Source organism: Anabrus simplex, chromosome 1 (genome assembly GCF_040414725.1).
Source record: "Anabrus simplex isolate iqAnaSimp1 chromosome 1, ASM4041472v1, whole genome shotgun sequence".
Classification (NCBI taxonomy): Eukaryota; Metazoa; Arthropoda; class Insecta; order Orthoptera; family Tettigoniidae; genus Anabrus; species Anabrus simplex.
The window spans coordinates 1,147,546,084-1,147,569,981 of NC_090265.1; the positions used below are offsets into that span (position 1 = coordinate 1,147,546,084).

At 38.5% G+C, this 23,898-nt stretch overlaps 1 protein-coding gene across 1 annotated transcript in view; it reads left to right on the plus strand.

Moving 5' to 3' along the window:
- cac (cacophony) overlaps nucleotides 1–23,898 on the plus strand; it is a 778,098-nt gene that overhangs the window by 721,492 nt on the left and 32,708 nt on the right. The window contains 2 exon segments of the mRNA XM_068225468.1: nucleotides 12,510–12,706; nucleotides 15,844–15,861. Coding sequence (XP_068081569.1) covers nucleotides 12,510–12,706; nucleotides 15,844–15,861 — 215 coding nt within the window.

Sequence of the window (23,898 nt, forward strand, 5' to 3'; positions counted from 1 at the left end):
TATTTTCTTTCAATAAATACTCATGTCCCAAAAATTTAGTTGCTTAATCATGAAAATGTTTTTATTCAAGACATATTGCACACTATTGTGTTTTTCCTTTGTTGAATAATTTTCTTGCCCTGTTCTACTCTATTATCTGTGTCCTGTTCGTTCCGCATGGTCCATGCTCCAAATTAGTATCACTGTTGATTTTGTTGTTTGTCTCTATGAGTTTTCTGCATGTACCACTATGATATGCAACCCGCCTGTCTGCTGCTCTCTTCTCATGTGGCAGCCAGCCGTCCCAAATGGAGCAAGTAGCACCGTCTTCTTTGAGCAACTGCGTGATGACACCTGTACTCTACCACGTCCACAGACTTCTCCAGCTGTTTTGAAATTCTCACACCCACTCCACTTTTTGCCTCTTGGCCACCACTCCAGTATAGTATATATCCTTTCCTCATTCTCTTCTATCCTTTCCCCTTCCATTTAACTTTGCTCAACCCCATCATTTCTATATTCTCTTGCTCCATATAATCCACTACTACTTCTGCCTGTTCTGTCAGGGTCATAAGGTTAATTATGCCCACCTTTATGATGTTGGCTACCAGTCGCCTATTTTTCACAGTTCTCCCGGTACTCAAGGAACTACATGTCACTTGTAGGGTTCGCCCAAACTTTTTCTGAGCCAAGGTTAGAAGTACCATACTCATATTTAGGTTATTATTACGGTAGCGTCACCCCTTCCAAAGGCATTTTGTACTTACTGCCAGGTGTAACTTTCATCACTCCTCAGATGCCTTTTGCAACCACTTCTCAGAAGTACAGACTTCGCTGACAGGAGAGAGTTTTTTCATTTTATCTGTTATTGGTGCTGGGGTCCTCTTCCTCCATCTAAACCCCATGGTCTCCTTTCTGGTGAATTTATGTGTCATTTCCTACAGGAAGGCTTCACCTGTCACATACACTAGCAGGATGATCCTGGGATTAAAAGTGAAGTATGATGTTATAGGTACTCTATATTTATACAAAAAAGGTAGTTTTGGAACAATTATTATTGAAGTTATAAAGGATGTGAATAATGCACATAAAAGAATTGAAATAACCTAGACATCAAAGGACATCTTTGAAACATCTTCAACAGATTACTTATGAAGAGTTTTGAAACAGTCTTTACACAAGAAAGTATTATTGAGAAACTGTCCATAGAATGTTGTCACCTTCTTCAGATTCTTTGCCTTCTTACGATCTGCTTCCATAGACCTTCTGTAGCAAACTTTGCTGTTCCTACAGATTCTTCTGTTCTTTCCTTCTTCTATAAAAATGTCAGATTTAACAGGTAGTGGTGCCTAGTCACTTTTACAGGCAGGATGACTGTCTTCTAGCCCCATGAGCTAGGTTTTCTTTAAATGTGGCTATGAACATTCCATAGGTCTTAAGTCGACTCTTGTTTGCTCCTATGTTACTTTTATAAGCAAGCCAAGAATTAACAACAACTGTTCCCAGAAGAAATTCCTCAACAATTTTACGATACCACCTCACTGTTTTTCTGACAACAGTGCTGTAGGATGACATCTAGTCTGAAACATCTATCCTCATTCTGGCTTTATTGTAACTAACTGCTACAAGGGGCTTGAAAATTATATTTTTCTGTTCCATTGCCATGTGTCAACAAAATCAACATGGTGTTTCGTGGATATCATGTTGACTTTTCTTTTGTCAAGCCATTTTGTCATCACAACACTGCTTGCATTCTCAAGACAAGTCTTTTCCCTCTTTTCAATTTTTTAGCAAGCAGGTCCCAGGGCAAACTTCTGCAGTTCTTCTTTATTGTGCCAACAAGATGGGTGTTCCCTGACAGCAGTTGATTTGCTAGTTCCATAGAGGTGTAATAGTTGTTTACATACAGCACATGGCCCTTGTCTGCATAATTATTCATCAGTTCCATAACCACAGATGTTGCCATAGACATGCCTCTGTTCATTATAGCTCCTTTCCCCATATAAACATTTACACCATAGATATATCCACTCATATCACAAACTTTGATTATCTTGCATCCATACTTAAGTGCCTCATTGGGAATATGCAGTACTAGTGGAAAACTACAGTAGAAGTCCGTTATAACAAGTGCGGCATATAACGAGAATCCTGCTATAACAACAGTTTTTGCCAGTCCCTTTAAATTCCTATATTAAACTGTGTAGTATCCTTCAGTTACAGTGAGAGCCTTGTCACTGACGCATCCATTATTACGAGCAATTAAGCGTGCGCAATATTTTCCATTACCGATATTTATGCACCCAGCAAAGATCGATCATCTTTCGAATCGTTTCCTCGCTATGTCCACTAGCAGGCTCTCTTGTCGACATTTGTAGGCAATGACAGAGTCAATTAGCAATACCCATTGACTGCTGTTTTCCATAAAGAAAATTAGAAATGGAAGAGGATAACATGTTTTAATAATAAATGCGTAAATAACGGGTCCAATAGCAGTTGTTAAATTAAAAATAAAGGCTGAATAAACAATTGCTTAATTTTAGTGTTAAATACTGCAATTAAGTAAGAATGGGATACACCTCAAGATGATATGACAGAGTGCATCATTAATTTCAGAGGTTAGTTAATTTTCTCACGTCTGGTTAACTTTCAGAAAGGCTATTATTATGTAAATTTATAGTGAAAAGATTATTATTTCTCTACTGGCGCTTGATGCTGTTTGAATAAGAAAACTAAAACATTTGCCACAAAATGCAATCGATCATATTTGGTACGGTATAGTTTTCTCATTGTGTGCACTTGCGAGCTCTCTCGTCGACCTTCAAAGTCGATGTTGGAGTCGATTAGTAATACCTGTAGACTGCTATTCCGTAAAGCAAAATCAAAATGAAAGAGAATATGTTTTCATAATAAATGCATAAATAACGTGGTCGATAGCAGTTGTTAAATTGTTAGAAATAAAGATGTCGGAGTTGATCAGAGTCGATTAGTAATACCCTTCAACTACTGTTCCGTAAAGAAAATTAGAAATGAAAGAGAACAGGTTTTTGTAACAAATACGTACCGGTAAATAAGGTGGTCGATAGCAGTTGACTTGTTAGAAATAAAGACTAAGTAAACGATCGCTTAATTTTAATACTACCAGGTGAGTTGACCGTGCGGTTAAGAGCGCACAGCTCTGAGCTCGCATCTGGGAGATAGTGGGTTCGAATCCCACTGTCGGTAGCTCTGAAAATGGTTTTCTATGGTTTCCCATTTTCACACCAGGCAAATATTGGGGCTGTACTTTAATTAAGGCCACGGCCGCTTCCTTCCCATTCCTAGGCCTTTCCTGTCCCATCGTTGCCTTAAGACCTATCTGTGTCGGTGCGATGTAAAGTAAAATAGCAAAAAAAATAAAAATTAAATACTCTACACTGAAATTAAGTAAGAATGCGATACACCTCAAGATATGACGGAGTGCATCACTGATTTCAGATGTTAGTTTATATTTTCTCGCGTATGGTTAAATATCGGAGAGGCAATTCCGATGTAAATTTATAGGCTAGCAAGAATGTTATTTCGCTATTGCCGCTTGGAATATGTTTTCGTGGTACATATAGTACGGTTAAGTTAGGTTAAGTGGCGCTGTTTGAATAAGAAAACTGAAACATTTGCCACAAAATGTGATCGATCATCTTCGGTACCATATTGTTTTCTCGCTTTGTACACTTGCGAGCTCTCTCGTCGACATTCGGAGGCGATGTCGGAGTTGATTAGTAATATCCGTCAACTGTTCTCTAAAAGAAAACTCAAAATGAAAGAGGATAACATGTTTTCCTTATAAATGCATAAATAACGTGGCCGATAGCAGTTGTTAACTCATTAGAAATAAAGGTTAAAGGAAACAATTGCTTAATTTTAATGTTATACACTAAAATTAAGTAAGAATGTGATACACCTCAAGATATGGTACAGTACACCACTGATTTCAGAGGATAGTTTATATTTTTTCATGTATAGTTAAATTTTGTAAAGGCTGCTCCAATGTAAATTTGTAGCAAGGAGGTTATCATTTCTCTATGTGTGCTTGAAATATGTTTTCATGATACATAATACGCGGTTAGGTTAGGTGGCTGTGTTTGAACAAATACAGTAGAGACAATATGCGACATTTCCAGATTTAGCCTTGTTAAAATGGGAGACAATTCGCAAGTGGCACTTCTAGTGGCGTGAGCTAGAAATTCGCGCTAAATTCAAATATCAATGGGAAATGCATATATGGAAATGGATAAATAAATTATGTCTAGAAAGAAAGTGCTATTAAGATATTAACTTCAAAGTTGCTAAAGCAATTCTGGATTAATTGAACGAAGAATTATCGTATTTACGCAAATAAAATCCGCATATTTAAAAAAAAATTGAGGCACGAAATTGGGGTGCAGGTTTTATTTGCATCAATGTTGGCACTTTTTCAAAATCGGCCTACGTAAAGTTAGGGTGTGGGGATTATTCGGTGGCGGGGATTATTTGCGTAAATATGGTATTTAACAGGTTATTATTTAAAGACTGTAATTAGACATATAATCAAGAAGTGAAATGGACCGCTGTGAAAGGGCTTGATCTTTCATTATACATTACTTTTTTAGCTTTAGCATTCCTACCTGAACTTTCACGGCTAGATTTGTCTTTTTTCTTATTTAAAAAATATTGTATTATCACATTAAGACACTTGCCAATAAAAATATCGGCACGTTCCTTACACGTATGATTCAATGAACTTGACATTTAAGGGCTGGACAATTTTCCTCTTAACTTGAAGCCTACTAATAGAAAGAAAATCTATAAATTTAGCCTCAGAAACATTCAAAATGTTCCTATAAGTAATACTTGCCATTACATTAGGGTAAAGCAAATTTGCATCATCATATTGTTTCAACAAAATATGTACATTTCAAGTTACCCATATTTTCTTCAGTGCTTGACAACACATTATGGCATTCCAAATGGGGTAACTTGGAACACAACCAGCACACACATATGCATATGCATTTTCCTGAATTAAATCAAAACCCACAGATCACACCTACAACAACACATCAGTTCTGAAGGTTAACTGCTGCACTAACAATAAAATAAACTTATATTTTAAGCCAGTTAAAGTATGGGTCACGCATGTCAGAAGTTTAGGAAGTACTATAAAAATATCTTTGTCACTGAAGGAATATATATACAGACACAATATTTACTTAGATTTTCTTGTCACGAATGAAATGGAAGAAAGACCGAGAGTCCTTCTGCACTTCTTAGTTATTGCAGCCAAACACAGCACATATCATTCCACTCATGTTGGGAGGAGATATAAAGGAATGACACACACTACTATTTACTTATGTCAACTTACTGCAAACGCATAAATAATGCCAAAAACTTCACAAACGAATACACGTGCTCTTATGACAGAATCAGTAACTCCAGGTCACTCCGCTAGACAGAGCTCTAATCGCTGTCCCTCGATTTATTTCAGACTGTCGCGTATTGTCTCTATTGTAACTGGTTTGAAGAAGAAAACTGGAATGTTTTCCACAGAGGCTTCTGGAGTGATACTATAATTTTTCAGAATGAAATTGAACATACACTTTCAAGTAGTATCAGATTTTGAAAAATAACAAACGAATAAGCAGTAGTGTGGATATCATCCACAAAATCGCAAGTATTAAACAAACTGATTGGGATTTCATACCGATTTTAATGTGTATGGGTTTTTCCAACTTTTACGAAAAATCAGATATATCGACAGTCCGTTCACTCTTATGAATTCTCGCTATAACAGACTTCTCCTGTAGTTTCCCTTGGAGCAGAATCATGTTTTCGCCTATAACCAGATTTTCTTCAGAGCTTTTTAATGTCAGTAATAGTTCTTTCAGCTTTTAAAGAAGGAGGCAATATTTTTGCAAGATGACCTTTGTGTACCATTTTTCACTATCATTGAAGTTTCAGAATCAGAGCAGTAGCTGAAATCATTTCCTACTCAAATATTTTATATGGTATTTTCTTTAACCAGTAATCACTGATCCTGGGAAACAATGCTAATCCCACCAACAGTAGAAGGCCAAGAAATTTTTATCATTTTCTTGCAATTTGTAGGTCGCTATTTGTGAATTCTGCTACTTCGTTGTAAACTACTACTTTTTTTTTACAATTTGCTTTACGTCGCACTGACACAGATAGGTTTTATGGTGACAGTGGGAGAGGAAAGGCCTAGGAGTGGGAAGGAAGCAGCCATAGCCTTAATTAACGTACAGCCCCAGCATTTGCCTTGTGAATGAAAATGGGAGACCGCGGAAAACCATCTTCAAGGCTGCCGACAGTGGAGTTCAAACCCACTATCTCCCGGATGCAAGCTTATAGCTGCATGCCCCTCATTGTAATCTACAAATAAAAGTGCCTTTAGCTGCATTTTGGTTTGTCTTATCCACCATAAGCTGAATAATTTCATCTGTCAAAAATGCTTGCAGCAGTCAAATGAGTTTGCTGTACATGGCAAATTAAAACTATAACCTGAATTATCAGTAAAAGGAAAATGTTTTTGTTTGCCTTAATGTGTCCCATTCTGTGTCTTTGTCTGCCTCTTGTATATCACATTCATTTTCATTTATTGTGGTATCTCACCTGGAAAATCACTTTCCGAACACCATCACTGGGTGATAGAAATTCCAAATTATGGCCTGAATTACCACAGGCTTCACCAGGATGTCATTTGTGCTCATGAAATCATCACTATCAGAATACTTGCTCATAAACTCATCAGCTTGTTCAGGCTTACTTGATTCAGGACAATAAGTAGCATGAAGAATCTAAATAATTACTCATATTTGCAGCTATTATTACACAAAACACAGGACAAACTTCAAATGAAAACAGTAATAATGGCTACAGGCAGTCACTTGAAGTTCTCACACAAAACAATAGCATTGTAACCAACTCAAGAATCAGTTTTCCTTGCAGAGAGCTAAAGATGACCACTGCCTGGTCTTGTCGGCAGGTCAATTTTATATGACAGTAATGACCAAAATTAAAAATGCAGCCCCTATCAGCACTACGGTTTCATCCACAACTATTTGTACAATTTTAACTTCATTTATGCTTTATGGGCAATTATAGGCATTGAGAAATGGGAAATACGGAGATTGTTAAAATCAATTTGGGATTTTACAAGAGGGAAGCCAGAATGGCTTGGCTGTTAATGTGTTAGGAAAAAACTTATGACAGCATACCGAGAAGTAAAATGTGGGAGAGTCTAGATAAATTAAAGTTTCAAAATCTCTGATTCAGAAGATTCAAATATTGTATGAAGGTTTTGAGAGTTCTTTGCAATCATTTAGGAAAAGGCTAGGAAAACAACAGGTTTTGCCACCTGGGCGAATGCCCTAAGAGCGGATCAATAGTGGGTGGGTGGGTTGGGTGGGTGGGTGGGTCGGTCGGTCGGTTGGTTGGTTGGTTCCAATGATCTGCATTTAGTGCTGTCATCCAGGTGGCAGATTCCCTATCAGTTGTTTACTACCTTTTTTCTGAAATATTTTCAAAGAACTTGGACATTTTTTGAACATTTCCCTTGATCGAAATTGACTTTCAACCTATTAGGTCATGTTGCGTACATTTAGTACATGTTGAAGAAATGTTAAGTACAGAATAAAAATGGCCAACCGGACACCAGTGGGATCCGAAGCCACAACCTCCCGATTTCGCGTAGGTTGCTCTACCAATTGAGCTATGGTGGCCTAGATCATCTTTGTTCTGTTGGAAAGGATCTGAGCTACAGGTCTGGCACTACTGCCATCACACTGTAGAGTGTGTTTAAGTCGCCCATTGAGGGCCAAGTCAATGAATATTGAATTTTCACGACCGCATTGTAATCGAAATTGACTTCCAACCTATTAGGTCGTGCTACGCACATGTAGTATGTGTTGAAGAGATGTTAAGTACAGAACAAAAATTCAGTCGTGAAAATTCAGTATTCATTTCCCTTGATAATTATTCCAATCACGTACTCATCATTCTATAAATGAACAATTGCCCCAATTTGTCCTCTTGAATTCCAACTTTATCTTTGTATTATGATCTTTCCTGCTTTTAAAAGCTCCACTCAAGCTTATTTGCCTACTTATGTCACTCCATGGCAACTCTCCACTGACAGCTGGAAATATTCCACACATGCCAACTCTTCACTGACAGCTCGAAACATACTTCATAGTCGAACATCATCTACAAAGTACAGAATCTAGTCTGGGACAAGACAGTTCTTTTAAGAGCAAAACAGACAATGTTCAAAATTTACTTTCTGCCAATCTTTGACATACAGCTTGGAGAGTTGTATATTAAATACACAAGATGTTTAGTAAATTACAAGCATGTGAAATGAAGTTTCTAAGATTTAAAAAAAGTAAATTTGTGCACTTCCCATGAGGTGGTGCAACTCTTTTCACACTCAGACCCCTAATGGAGGTGAGCTTCATGTACCATTCCAACCACTTACCAGCCCTTCTGTCATTTTTAAATCTCTGGCAGTGTGGGAATCAAACCCAGACTATTGAAGATGGCAGTTATTAGAACTAACCATTACACTACGAAAGCGGAAAATTTAATGTTCTCGCCCCGAGGTGGTGTAGCACTTTTCAGGCACACACCCAATGGAGATGAATTAGATGTACCTATTTAACTGCATACCAGCCCTCCTATCAATCTTAAACTTCTGGCAGAACAGGTATCGAACCCAGGCTCCCCAAGGAAGACATCTAATAGCGCTTACCATTACACTATGGAGGTGAACATTTTTAAGATCAGCTGTGCAGAAGAAAAGAAGGTACAGAATCAGAAGAGACATGCAGGTGAACTCAACAATGGAGGAAAGACTGAGAGCTGCATGGCTGAAATAGTGTGTCCATGTAAAGTGAATGCAGGAGACTTGGATTCCCAGGAAGTATTTAGAGAGGATGGTGCCTGGAAAAAAGACCAGTTAGATGTTCCAGAAGGAGGCAATTCCAATATAATTGGTACGTTATTAGAAATTATCAATTTTCCAGCTAACTCATTCTTCATTGCCAAAGTTTTGCACCAGTGTGCCACTTTGGGCATTGTTATATTACAAAAATAAAATAAATGTCTTTGGTGTTTCTTCTTGAGCAAGTTGCAGGTTTGAACGTTCACAGTATTTTTATGCCTTTAAATTGTTACCAGTACATAAAATAATTAAATAAAGAAAATATGTCTTCTTGGCACTTATAATAAACAGTAATATTCACATTTATAATGAAGTTGAACTAAAAAGTCCTTGTGCATATTCTTGGCACATAAAAGTAAAGCTAAATGGTTACAAGTGGAATAATCAACCATTCAATGCACTGTTTAAAACTATAATATATATATAAAAGTGAAACTACAGTATGTATGTGTGTTTGTCTTATACGGACTCCAAAACTACTGCATTGTATACCATAGATAATTTACATTTGTGGATAATAGACTTAGAATTGGTGCAATGTTTGTAATACCCTCTAGAGAGTATTTTAGGAGTAATATTGTGCACCAAAACAAATAAATAAGCTAAAACAACTAACTAATAAGTAATATGACAATAATAATTTGTCTATGTGCAATGATATTATTGGTGAGGAATAAATATTAATAGCTAAATGATAGTTACATAAATAATATGAATATTGATAGTAATCCCACTGACCCCATGTCACTGATGTTTTTTGATGTCATCTGTAATCCTGATGATATTCGTGTCATATCTTTGATTATATTGGAATCCTGGCTTGATGGTGTACTTTATAAATATATACCATATGTAGTGTGATTCAGCAGCACAATCCAGTATCGTTTGCTGCAGCCCAACTAACATGCACATGGTTATAGGGGTCCTATTACTTTGCAGGCATACTGTATGGTACTAATATTCAGTGAGCACATTTTGCACACGATTCTGAACCCTAGCGAAATGTTATATCATCCGTTCGCAAAACATGACACCTTGAAATCATGTAGCAACGTCCTTTTACCATGTAACTATGTCAATGTGTCGTGCCTCGTGACCGGGTGTAACGAAGAGGGGAATCAATGCATAAAACTAGGTAACAGTGCAGTAATTAATGTCCTAAACATTGAACCATATGGCACATGTACTCCACTCTCATTGTACTACCAGCATGTTTCCAGCAGTGTGATGCTTGTTGTTTAAAGGGGGTTTCCAGCAGTGTAGCATAGTGGATGTGGTTAGGTGTTTGCATAGCAGTCGACGGAATGTGCCAGTGGCGGTTTAAGTCCTGCATCATTCAGATATTTTTGCATCGCTATGATGTGTGAATATGTCAACACAGGCCCACGTTTGCCACAATCAAACAGTAGAATGATGCTGTTATTCATGTTGTGCCCTGAGCATACTCTGCTGGTTAGGACCTGAATGTACTGTAATCTCTGTTGTCATTTGGCATGTTTTCCACAGAGGAATACGTTGACATGCTCCTCATTTATAGGGAAGCAAGACAAAACATGTGTGAGGCACTACATCTGTACCAGGAACGGTATCCCAACAGAAGACACCCGGCTGCTACAACATTCCGCCATATTGATAGACGCCTAAGGACAACAGGCGTGATTTCCAACCAGCCACCAGTCCGCGATAGGCCCGTTACAACGGGGGAAACAGAAGGGGCCGTTCTGGAGGCAGCTCGTAATAATCCACACATCAGTACAAGGACGATTGCACAAAAGGTGAACACCAGCCAGCCGTCCGTCTGGCGAATACTGCATGAACATAAATTTCACCCATACCATCTTGAGCTACACCAAGAGCTCCATGGGCAGGATTTTGAAGCTTGAATGGAGTTCTGTCAGTGGCTATTAGGCAGGCTGGACAATGATGCAGCATTTGAATCGCATATCTTGTTCTTGGACGAATCATGCTTCCACAATAATGGGAACGTCAATCGCCACAACATGCACTATTGGAGCCCGGACAATCCGCACTGGGTGTGACAGGCAGCCCATCAAGTGTGATGGCGAGTGCACTTTCTGAGTCAGGAACTCCCACTGCTGCTTGAGGATGTGCCCTTGCATGATCGTTTGACAATGTGGTTGCAACAGGATGGAGCTCCACCACATTAGACTTTGCCCATTCATAACCATCTGAACGAGGAACTGCCAGGGAAATGGATAGGACAAGGAGGCCCTGTTCCTTGGCCCACCAAATCACCAGATTTAATGCTGTTAGACTTCTTCTTGTGGGGACATTTGAAGAACGTTGTTTACACTTAAGCACCAGAAAACCCCGACCAGCTCCAGCAATTCATCATGGATGTCTGCCGAACAATTACACCTGGAATGCTTCAGCGTGCAAGACTATCTATTAGACACCGGGCCCAAATGTGCATAACCCAAAACGGTCATCACATCGAGCATTTGCTGTGATAAAACATTGTCAGGGCAGGTGTGTTCCTATTACTTCCCATCTGTATGTGTCCGGCCTGCTAACTAATCAGTCCTTCTTAGGGCTACAAACCATTCATTCACACACAATTTGCATGCAAGCAAGTGAATTTACATTGCGTGTGGTACGTATTAAACAAATGTATCAAAAATTTGTAATCTTCGCCCCGGACTTGAACCTCCCACCTGACATGCAAGCCCACTCCACCATGCCTTTACCAACAACACTACGGTTCCGTATGGCACACTGGGCAGCTTATTGCAAGTATTAGGTTTACTGCGGTCATTATATCAATTTAGTGCTTCGCTGGCGTGTCAGGCTCATATGATCTAGAAGGCACACACATGTCTCCCAGTGTTTAATATGAGTATAACATTACAGCGTATTATCATGGTGAGGCGGTAAATACCAAGATATCCAGTTGTGTTGTCTGAGCATACCGGCAGGGCAGATGTTTTCAGGATGGAATGGATATTGTGGGTTGCATAAAACTACATTGGAAGGGGTGGCTGAACCATGCTGTATACTATTATGTTGCTAGCAATTAACAGTTGATCAAGTTATATGGGAATCATATTTTTACTTCTTTAAGCATGTTTGTATGTGTATAAGAAAATTAGCTAAGAATGGCATGTGGAAGTCCTGCTAAGTGAAATATTGGCAGGATTTGAAATCTGAGCAGAATAGTGGGTAATAGCAAAAGAGAGCAATCATAGCCACCTCATTTCCAAAAGAGTTTATGAACATATCCTCCTGACAATATACTTAATAACTGCTTCTCAGAAGGTACTGTGATATAACAATGGAAAAGAATGAATATAAATCTAAAAGATCTAAGCAGTTACCAGAATATTTTGCAGGTTGGGAAACTCTTGTAAGGGTTTTTTTAAAACATAACTCTTAAAGTATGTTTTATTTAATATGTTACATCTACAAATGAGTTGCATCACAAAGTTTCTCACTGGGAAATAATAAGTAATGAAGGATGTAATCTGGTATTAAGTTGACATTTTGAGCATAGAATTTAGAACTATTGTTCTATAAGAATTTGTCATTTCAGGAGAGGGCGTTCCCCAACCCCTATCCGGCGTAGCCCGTCTCCGCGTTGTCACCCACACCTTTCTCACCACCCCCACCCTCCGCACCACCACGACATTGGGTTCAGCGACACCGTCTCCAACGTTGTGGAGATAGTGAAACACGAGCATGGGAGAAGAGGCGGACGTATTCGAGGTATGCATTTTAATGTTGTTGTACGTATAAATACTTCTTAATAAATGAAATTTGCTTTTTTTTTTATCTTATTAAAAATCACACTTTGGAAGTTAAAATAATTTTAAAGTCACATGAGAGATTATTTCCATCATAAATTATATTATAATTTCAGCCTTTAGTTTTCTTCATTTCATTTCATTTCATTTCATTTCATTTCATTTCATGGACTGGTTTGGTATTGAAATAAGTCTTTTTCTATTATATGCCTTTTATTGCTGGTATATGTTATTGAGTTTTATTTTTACACACTGCATTGGTCATGATGATGTCTCCATCTTTTCCTATTTCCAATCTTGAATTTTTTTGTGATATATCATGTTAGAACCATCTGATCATTAATTTCCTCATTGGCTTCCTCAGAAATTCTACTTTAATATCAAATACTTCCTATGTCATTAAACTGGTCATGTATGGGTATTAAAACTTGTTTGCTTACTACTGATAACTACTGATACACTGAAATAAAACTGATAATATTGATTTTTTGGGCTAGAGTACAAAGTTGCCAAGGAACATTTGATGTTAGTTGTGCATCTCTAGTATCCTAATAAATATTTAGTTTAGTTTAGCAATTTCTCTTCTTTGATACTGTTAATAGTTTTAAATGCTAGTCCTTCTTGTAATAATCTAATACAGTCTGTAGATGTGAGAGGTAAGGAAGATCATGTGAAAGAATTAAGGAATGTGTACTGTGACATTGGCATTGAAAGAGATGATAAAAGGGAGATGAGAGGATGACAAAAAAGTGAATTCATTGCAGCTATTGGAGATTGCAGCTAGCATAAAATGAATATTCATTCAAATTCATTCAAGTTATATCTTGAAAGTACAGTGATAGGCCTATGTTCTTTATTGCTATATTGTTATTCAAATATTTTTCAAATTCACCAAAAATTTCCAAGAATTAGGTTGGCCTGTATGTTTTAATTTATATCGTAGTTGATAAGGCAACTGCAATTACATTCCTACTCAGGTTCTGCCCGATTTTAGTCATTCACAAATCCAAGCTCTTTGGTGGTAATGCTATGTGCCTGTCCAACCAAATTTTCTCCATCATTAACAGATGGGATTATACTACAGTTCTTTGATTATACATGCATTCCATAGCCAAGTTAGATGCTTGTTCTCTTGCCTAACAGCTGGTCATTAGCTTCTTAAGTTGTAGATATGGCATACCCTACAAGCTGCAATAACATGATGAAAACCAGTTAGGAACAAACACACAACATACACAAGATGATTTATTATCCAATTTCAAAATAAGTTTAGAAAGTTAGAAAAAGGAAAAACCCAGATGTAAGAGAAAATGTTATGAATCTCTTTGAAGACAGAAATACAAGAAATGTTGCTGAAATATTGGCAGTGTGTATGTTTCAAAATCTGCTAAGCAGGTAAGAAAATCATAAAATGAAAAAAAATGTATTCATAATCGTACATTGAACTTCTTTGCGATACTTGTCACCATATATGTAGAATATACTTATTTAACACTCTTCAAATTTCTGAGAAAAGACTGAGAAAAGTATGTAACAATGTGGGAACCTGATACAAAAATAAAATGTATGGCAAGAACACTTAGAATGCACTTAACATATTACATCCTATTGCCTGTGTATCCAAATGAGGTATTTTGAAAACCCAATGCTTTCCTCCCAGGAAGGACTTTCAGTACCGTATGGTACCAGCACATACTACTAATGATTTTATCTTAATTATCAAAAAGGGTGCCTAATTATGGCAACATCGTACATCAAATGAAAGACAGACCTTTTAAGAATCAGTCAGTACCATTAGCGAGTCTGTGTTGTATGCCACGTTTAATCAACAGTGTTCTGAATTGGTGCGTTCTTCATATGAAGTGACTATAGTTTTGTTGTTGAAGTTGTTGAGGTTGACTCCACAGAACAGACCAAACTTCCATTTGTTTCCTTGTAACAGCAAACTAGTCTTAATGCAGCCTGATCTTAGGCCTATAAATAGTTGTAAATAATAGTGTATGAATATACTTTTCTAATTTTATATTCCTATATTTTTCTGTGAATACATTTTCAGGTTATTTTTCATCCCAATACAAGACCTTATGGTGTCACATTTAATAATTATGCAACATAAGTGTATTACTTAACTTGCAAAAGTTTGCTCTCTTAAGGGACATGCAATACCATATGGTACCAGGGAAGCCAAGAAAAGCTATTTTCACATAAATTGGCTCTATGAGTTGTCATTACTACAGTATATTCTCTATGATGATGTGCTCCTAATAGCTATCTTTGCTTTGATTTAAGTTCTACAGCATTGAAATAGCTATTTGCATGAAGATAATGTTTGATTATGTGGCCTTTTGCAGTCAGCAACAGCATAAATATATCTACAGTAATAGAGGACACTGTAAATAGGTCAAGAAAATAAATTAAGAGAATCGTTGTAAACTTCTCTACTTTATTCTGAGAACTAGGTCAATATTATTCTTACTTGTACTACTGTCATTGCTTATACAGTTGAAGTTGCCAGTTATGTTTACAAAGTTCTGTCAAGGAAGTAAAGTATGCATAGTTTGTACATTACAGCACAGCATTGAATTTGCTGTAATCTGACAGTAATTCTCATACTGATCTCTCTCTGCCCTACTCACCATCCTGCATTTACTGTCTGGTTATTTCTTCTAGAAGAAAGATGGCAGACAGAATATCATGTACCATGCAGTTTGTTAAATCTTTATAGAAGATCTGTGTTGTAATAAGTTTGGATCCAAATTATTTAAAATTTTAACAATAATATTGCATATTTGTAATAATCTAGAGTGTCTACATGTACATATTTAAACATTTTTTTGACAGTCTAATATGTTAAGATAATACAGTATTTGTCATGGTTTGATAGTTCCTTTTTTTTTTTTTTTTTTATCCTTCCTACATATTATTTTGACAGCCTTTGAAAAACTACACGAACATTAATGGCATTCCAAATCTTTGTTTACCAATAATTACCATATTAATTTACCTTATACCATTCTCTGGTTTCATTGTGGCAATTGGCTTAATTTTTTCAAGGGCTGGGTAAAAAAAAAATGTGGCATTCTTTTGAAATATTAATTCTTGTTCATTGCTCTTTGCTTCAAGAATATCCTGATGAAGATGGTATGATAAAGTATCTATAACCTTAACTTATATGTGTCTTGTACCGTTTTCTCTCTTTGTGTTTTCTTCTCTGGTTGTGTTTCACTTCACTCTGCACTACAGGATGAAAATCAACATTTCTAATTTGTCTGGCCTGGAAAATGGAAAGACAGTACACTTGTTTTTAATTTTAAAGAAAACCATTGAAAAATGTAAACTTAGCATTACATGAGTTATCACATTATAGTTGGGAGCTGGGTTGAATGAATGATATAAATTCTCAATTTTCAGATGGTAGAAAAGGACAAGTTGTCTTCTTGGTGCATCTTTCTTCTTTTGCAATAATAGAATTGTATCATTTACAATGGAAACATTATGGGAACTTACAGCAAGTCTTCAATGACTAATAAATGAACAACATATATAACATTCCAAGGAGCATTAAGAAAATCTCTTAGTCTCTGCCATTGTATAAGGTGATGGTGCTAGTTCTAAGACAGACACCTCAATCTTGGAGCAAGCTTTCAATAAATTTAGTGAGAACACTTGTACACAAATACAGGAATAGACCTCACAGCACCTGATTTCTGTTTGGGAGTATCAGAAGAATACCTTTGCATCATGTTCTTGCTCTGGGATAAATTAAGGCCAAGCAATGGGGGGACTCTGATATTACATATAACCTTAACTAGCTTCACCTGGAAGACATGGATTTGACTCTGTCAGAAAGTCGAGACTTTTACTTCTAGTAGTGTGCAGGGCCCTGAGGTTCTCTCAGCCTATAAAAGAAATAGGTTCGAGCTTAATTCCTAGGAAAAGTGGCTCAGCATAGGGCTAACTAGTCCCACTTTGTGTCGAGGGTATGAATAGTAGAAGCCTCCTACACTGGCATCCTTGACTTGTACTGACGCAAGTGTAATAGACTGATATAACTTGAAAACAATATTCTTTAACCCATGGGTAAATAATGCCTTGCCGGGCTGAGTGGCTCAGACGGTTAAGGCGCTGGCCTTCTAACTCCAACTTGGCAGGTTCGATCCTGGCTCAGTCCGGTGGTATTTGAAGGTGCTCAAATACGACAGCCTTGTGTCGGTAGATTTACTGGCACGTAAAAGAACTCCTGTGGGACTAAATTCCGGCACCTCAGCATCTCCGAAGACCTTCAAAAGTAGTTAGTGGGACGTAAAGCAAATAGCATTATTAAATAATGCCTATATCGAGCTTGAATTAGTTTTATGACTTTTTTGATGATGATGATGATGATGATGATGATGATGATGATGATGATTATTATTATTATTATTATTATTATTATTATTATTATTATTATTATTATTATTATTATTATCATTATCATTATTATTATCATTATCATTATCATTATTATTATTATTATTATTATTATTATTATTATTATTATTATTATTATTATTATTATTATTATTATTATTATTATTATTATTATTATTATTATTATTATTATTATTATTATTATTATTTGTGATGTATGGCTATGAAGTGTTTACATCCAATTATTAGTATTAGTATCATTATTATTTACGATCGTATTGTTTGTGAGGGTTCTCACGAACAGGAGACAACACGTAAAATCTAAGATATGCATTTGGAAACGTACGATATGTACTTGCGTATGATGCCACTAGATGGTGTATGTAAACAACAGTGTGGGTCTAAGCATGCCCCAAAGTTCAGTGTGTGAGTGAGAGCGTCTCAAAATGGAAGTCAACAAGCAGGAGCAATGATCATATATTAAAATAGCAGTTCTCCGCGGCAGAAATGCACGGCAATGCCATGCAGAGCTGCGGGAAGCATTAAGTGTGTGACTATGATCTATCCCCAAAGTCAAGAAGCCATTGCGTGGACAACGGTTTGCTAACAAAGAGGACATCGTAACGGCATTTCGGAGAGAGGTGTCACATGTTAGTGATACACTTGCAGCGAATGGTATTCAGCGCCTGCCCCACCGCTGGCAATGCACAGTGGAAACCTTGGGTGATTATTTCAAAGGTCTGTAACCAGTGGAGACCTGTCCTTCATATGTAGTCTTGTGTATTTGCTGTCCATACCGTAATAAAACAATGTTTACCAATGGCCTGTGTTCTGTCACTTTCCTACGAGAATCTCCTGAAGTCAGAATTTATCTTCAGGCACTGTGCATAAGTACATGCCCTATATTTCCAAATGCATATCTTAGATTTTCTGTGTTGTCTCCTGACTTACGTGGCAGCCCCACATCCGTCAGTTGAAGGTTGCCTGCATGAAGAGACTTAACATGCTTAAGTTTCTGAGCGGCACTTCGTGGGGGGCTGACCATGCGGTACTGCTGCGATTTTACACGGCTACGGTCCTCTCCCGAATTGACTATGGAAGTGCGGCTTATGGCTCAGCATCAAAATCTACGCTGAGCCTTTTAGACAGTATTCACCATAGTGGAGTAAGGCTGGCAACGGGTGCTTTCCATACTAGCCCCATTCCCAGCCTACTCGCTGAAGCGGGAGTTCCACCTTTACGGATAAGGAGGCAGCAGTTACTCCTCACGTACGCTGCCAAAATTCGTGAAATGCCGCTACATCCAAGCTATCAATGCATCTATCGTACTCAATACCACCAGCAGTACCAAGACCAGCCGAATGCCACACGGCCGGTTGGGTTTCGGATTGATAGCTTGTGTCATGATTTGAATGTTGATATCGGTGGTTGTCTTGAAAGATCTCTTAGCAAGGTACCTCCGTGGTTGGTTCCGCGACCGGATATACGTCTAGATCTGCTGCGTGGACCCAAGGTGAACACGGATTCCTCCGTTTATCGGAGGTATTTCCAGGACTTCGTTCACCAATATCCAGCTGCGAGACTTATCTTCATGGATGGTTCAAAAATCGGAGATAATGTTGGTTGCTCTTTCGTCATTAATGATATGAGTACGATGATCTCGCTCCCTAAGGTATGTAGCGTGTATACTGCAGAGCTTTACGCCATCTTACAGGCTCTGCAGTTTGCACTGCGTGACGAAAGAAGCCACTTTCTGTTGTGTACCGATTCGTTAAGCTCTCTGCAGTCTATTGAAACCTGTTTCTTGCAACACCCACTGGTGCGGCAGATACATGACCTTCTAGCCAGGTTATGGGATGCTGGCACCAGAATCACTTTCGCATGGCTTCCAAGCCACGTTGGGATTGCGGGAAATGAACTTGCGGATGAAGCTGCAAAGAAAGCTGTACTTTTACCTCCAAGACCAGTCAATGTACCTGCTAAGGATATTTGTTCTCAGCTACGTCGAACCATCTTGGCGTCCTGGGAATCGGAGTGGCTAGATATCCGAACTCCCAACAAGCTGAGAGCAATTAAGAAGACAACTACCGTGTGGCGGTCCTCTTTCCGACCTTCACGGAGAAAGGCCATAGTACTATGCAGGCTGAGGATAGGTCATTTATGATCCACGCACTCTTATCTCCTAAAGAGGGAAGACCCCCCAGTGTGTTCTTGTGGTGCCAACTTCACCGTGGCCCACATCCTCACAGAGTGCGCCGATCTCTGGCCTAAGACGGAGCCTCGGCCTGCAGGAAACACTCAAACGCATACTAGCCGATGACGCGACTACTGCTGATCTCGTCATCCGCTTTATGTGCGACAGTGGACTTATCAAGGGTATATAAATTACAAGTGTACTGTTACTCAGGGAACGTACGTTCCCTTTTGATACGTTAGTAATCCTTTCGGTCTAATCCTATAATTGCTTTTTGTTTTATTTTGTACTGCGTTTCCAAATTACTTGTTGAATAAATTATTTCTTTTTTATATTTTAAAGTTCTCTTCCACCTATTTGTTCAGAGAGGATGATTACCTCGTTGTACTTCCTCTTAAAACAAAAATCACCACCACCACCTGTGTTGTCTCCTGTTTGTGAGAAAAAAATAGTTGCCATGACTTATGACTCGACCCTCGTATATATATTTATATGACTTTAGTTAATGTACAAACATGTAATTAATAGTATATAATTTATTATTGCCTGTATATACGATGTATAATCCACAATAACATTGTGCAACACACTGTAACATCCAGGATAACATATCTTTGACACTGGACGGTTTCAGAATGTTCTTTACATTATAACTATGTTATTCGGCACTCTAGAATTTGCTAGAAGATATGTTGTGACATATCCTTCTAGGAGCCTGGCCAGACAACACATATATAAGAAAGCAGTCTTGATGGTGGAGTTGAATTATTGCTTAGCTGGAGTTGTTTTTGTGAACACGTGTTGCATTTAGGCCAACATGCTAATGTAAGCAGTCAGCAGTCAACTGTTTCAAGGTTACAATCTCCATGTGCTTTGTGATAGGCAATTGTTAAAAATGGTGGTTTGTTGATTTGCGTGGTTAATGTATAAAGTGTAAATAATTGCAAATAAAATCCGTGTACGTGAGTGACAGCATTTTGTGTGCGTCTTTGGGCTACAACATTGGCGACTGTGGACAGGATGTAAGAATTTACGAGTGAATACGAGTGTAGTGCGAAATACATCAAAATATAAGTGATACTAGAAAAGATGTCCATTCAACAACTCAAAGATGAACTTGCCAAGAGAAATCTTCTGATGAACGGCAAGAAAAAATTGCTGCAGACACGATTGCGGGAAGATCTCATCAAAAAAGGAGAAGATCCCGAAAAGTTTTTCATCAAGGTCAATGAAGATCTGGATGAAACATCGGAAGATGAGGTAAATATTCCCAAAATGTGTTCTAACTTAATGATCATGATGCAGGCACTCAATGACAAAATGTCAGACGTTGATTCATGAGTTAATTCCAACTTAACGGATCAAATTTCGAAAGTAAATGACAAACTTTCTGACAAAATTTCAGATGTCAATTCCGCCCTAACAGAACAGATTGCAGACCAAATTTTGAAAGTAAACGATGAAATTTCTCAAGCTAACTCAGTTTTAACCGGACAAATATCACAAGTGTACACGCAGGTTTACCAAGTAGAACAGGGCCTAGAATCGAAAATTTCAAGCATACATGACAAAATTTCATCCCAAATTAGCGACGTCACCAATCGATTATCATAGCAGATATCAGACATCAGGTCAAAACTGGGACAGGTTGAACAGATCGATAGTAGGGTAAGCCAGCTGGAAGGGGACATCTTGAACTTCAAGGAGGAGGTGGAAATCCAGGTTTCCGGCATAAAGCAACAGGTTGAGGGGAGAATTTCTGCCATTGAGAGAAATTTTGAAAGCTGTATTTCTGCCGTTGTGGGAAATTTTGGGAGCCGTATTTCTACTGTTGAAGGAAGGTTAGAAAACTGGATTTCAGCCATCAAGGGAGATGTGCAGAATATGAGAGAAAGCATTCTTCACATGGTAGAAGATAGATTAACTCAAACAGAATGTATCGCCACATCTCTAACCCCCTCAAACCTAACCGGCAATACAGAACACCTAGACCATAAGGTGGTTATGGAGAGCCTTCTGGAATTCCACGAGCGACTGGAAGAGAACCCAACCAGTTTCATCAAGGGATTGGTCAGTCTATTAGGAAGTACTAATCTACCAGAGGACATCTTCGTGCCACTCATCACATCACGATTAAAGGGGCAAGCTGCTGCTTGGTGGAATAACTTGAAGGGCTTAATTAAACTGGACGGACTTCAAGAGGGAATTCTTCACTAGGTTTAATTCCAAAGAGGTGAAGAGCTGCGTGAAAAGGAAGCTACTGATTGAGGTACAACCCATTGGCATGAGAGCTAGCGCCTTTGTCCTACAGAAGTCCCAGCTCTTTAAGCATCTGCACTCGGAAGGAAGCAAGAATGAGATCTTACCAGACACCACAGAGCTGCTCCACGATAAGATTCGACCCCTAGTGAAAGTATCACAACTGAGATTCTTTGATGATCTACGTTGAATCATCGCCCAGTTGGAGGAGGAACACAGGAGCAAAGCTACAGAAGAGACCAGCACTGTTAGGAAGTGCTACCAGAGTAGAACAGGACATCTGAAGAACAAGTGCCCGTCCTTGATGTCGGGAAACTAGGTCCAGCCCATTGTGGATTGATGGGGGAATGGGACCAGGAACAGGAATGCACCTCAAGACATGACAAACAAGCAACCCTGGTCAAGTAGGAGAGGGAGTGGTCAGATTGTGAGTAGAACAGGTCATCCCCGCCCAGCTATCATCTTAAGGATAGGCAACGAGAATTTTTCAGCCATACTTGACAGCCAAGCAAGCCATTCATTTGTCAACGGGACTGATGCCAGATTACTACCGCCTATGAAGTCTCACCATCTTGGAAGGGTAGTGGGAGCAGCAGACGGGGTAACCTATTCCAGCCAATGACAGACTAACCTAACCTCTAAATTTATGAACATGCCTATTGTAATTGACGTTGCATTGATTCAGAACCTGATACCTGATATATTAGGTCATGACTTTCTGGTGGAATACAAGGTGATCCTAGACTATGCAGCCCATGAAGTCTTTTTGGGAAAAGACAGACGTCTGAGGTTTGCCTGGAACGATTAAATCTCCAGACTTGGAAGGATGCGGAAGTCGACATAGACCTGGGAGATATCCAATTAACGCATCTTCAACCAAGTGAAGAAGAGGAGCTGAGATGCGCCGTAAAGGACTTTCCAGAAGTCATCTTCAATAAAATAGGACGGACTACCTCGGTAATGCACACCATTGAATACAGCACTTTCTCACCCATCAAGCAACGTCCATATCCAATCAACCCGGATAAGCGCAACTTCCTCATTCAGAAGATTTAAGAGATGGAAGGGCAAGGTCTCATCGAACCCTCTACATCCTGTTGGACTTCACCTATCGTCCTACCGAAAAAGAAGAATGGGGAGTACCGACTGTGTGTGGACTTTCGCAGGTTGAACGAGAAGACTGTTAGTGACGTCTACCCCATGCCTGACCTGGAAGTCTGACTGGAACAAGTAAGTGCGTCTAGGATTTTCAGCATGCTGGATCTCAACTCCGAATACTGGCACGTGGAGGTTCGAGGAAAGTTCTAGACCACTGACCACCTTCATGACACCGAGGGGATTGTACCAGTTTACAGTAATGCCTTTTGGATTGAAGAATGCTCCTGCTACCTTCATGCGACTGATGTAATAGGGTATTGTCAGGATATGTTGGAGATTTCTTAGTTGCCTTTTATGACTGTCAGCATTTCTCCTTGTAGTTTGCCAGGTTTAATAGAAGCAAATCTTTATCTAGTGACAGGTTTGGACATAGGCTAACCAGTGTTGATAACTCAAGATGAATTTTTTAATGAACAATAATTATAATTTCCTCGAACTCAGTGATAGTTCATGAAAAGTAATTAGAGGTTTTCCACGAATAATATGGCACTACTGTTTTTGGAAGTGCATGTGCTTGTGGATACAGGAAACAGCACTCTTTAACTTTTTGGCAAGGCTACTAGGTCCAATTCTCAATGATCTAAAAGATTTAAAGAGGATGGAGATCAGGTACAAATAATGCAGACAACTATACCACAATTCATGTTAAATTATGCATACAACATGTAAAAAAACACAAAAGAGGATACAAGCCTCTCTTGAGCACAGTGAGGATGTTACATCCAAAAAGTATGTTGCGGATAACACTAGGCATGTATACCATTGTACAATGCTGTAAAAAAGTAAAGGACCAAGCTCGATAGCTGCAGTCACTTAAGTGCGGCCAGTATTCAGTAATCGGGAGATAATGGGTTCGAATCCCACTGTCAGCAGCCCTGAAGATGGTTTTCCGTGGTTTCCCATTTTCACACCAGGCAAATGCTGGGGCTGTACCTTAATTAATGCCATGGCTGCTTCCTTCCCATCCCTAGGTCTTTCCCATCCCATCGTCGCCATAAGACATATCTGTGTCGGTGCGACGTAAAGCAAATAGGAAAAAAAAAAAAGTAAAGGATCCAACTTTTGACTTTCCCTTGGCTTATCCCAGATAAACACAAAGCATAGAATAAAAAGATTATAATTATAAAAAGACATTGTTTTATATATTTTATATATAT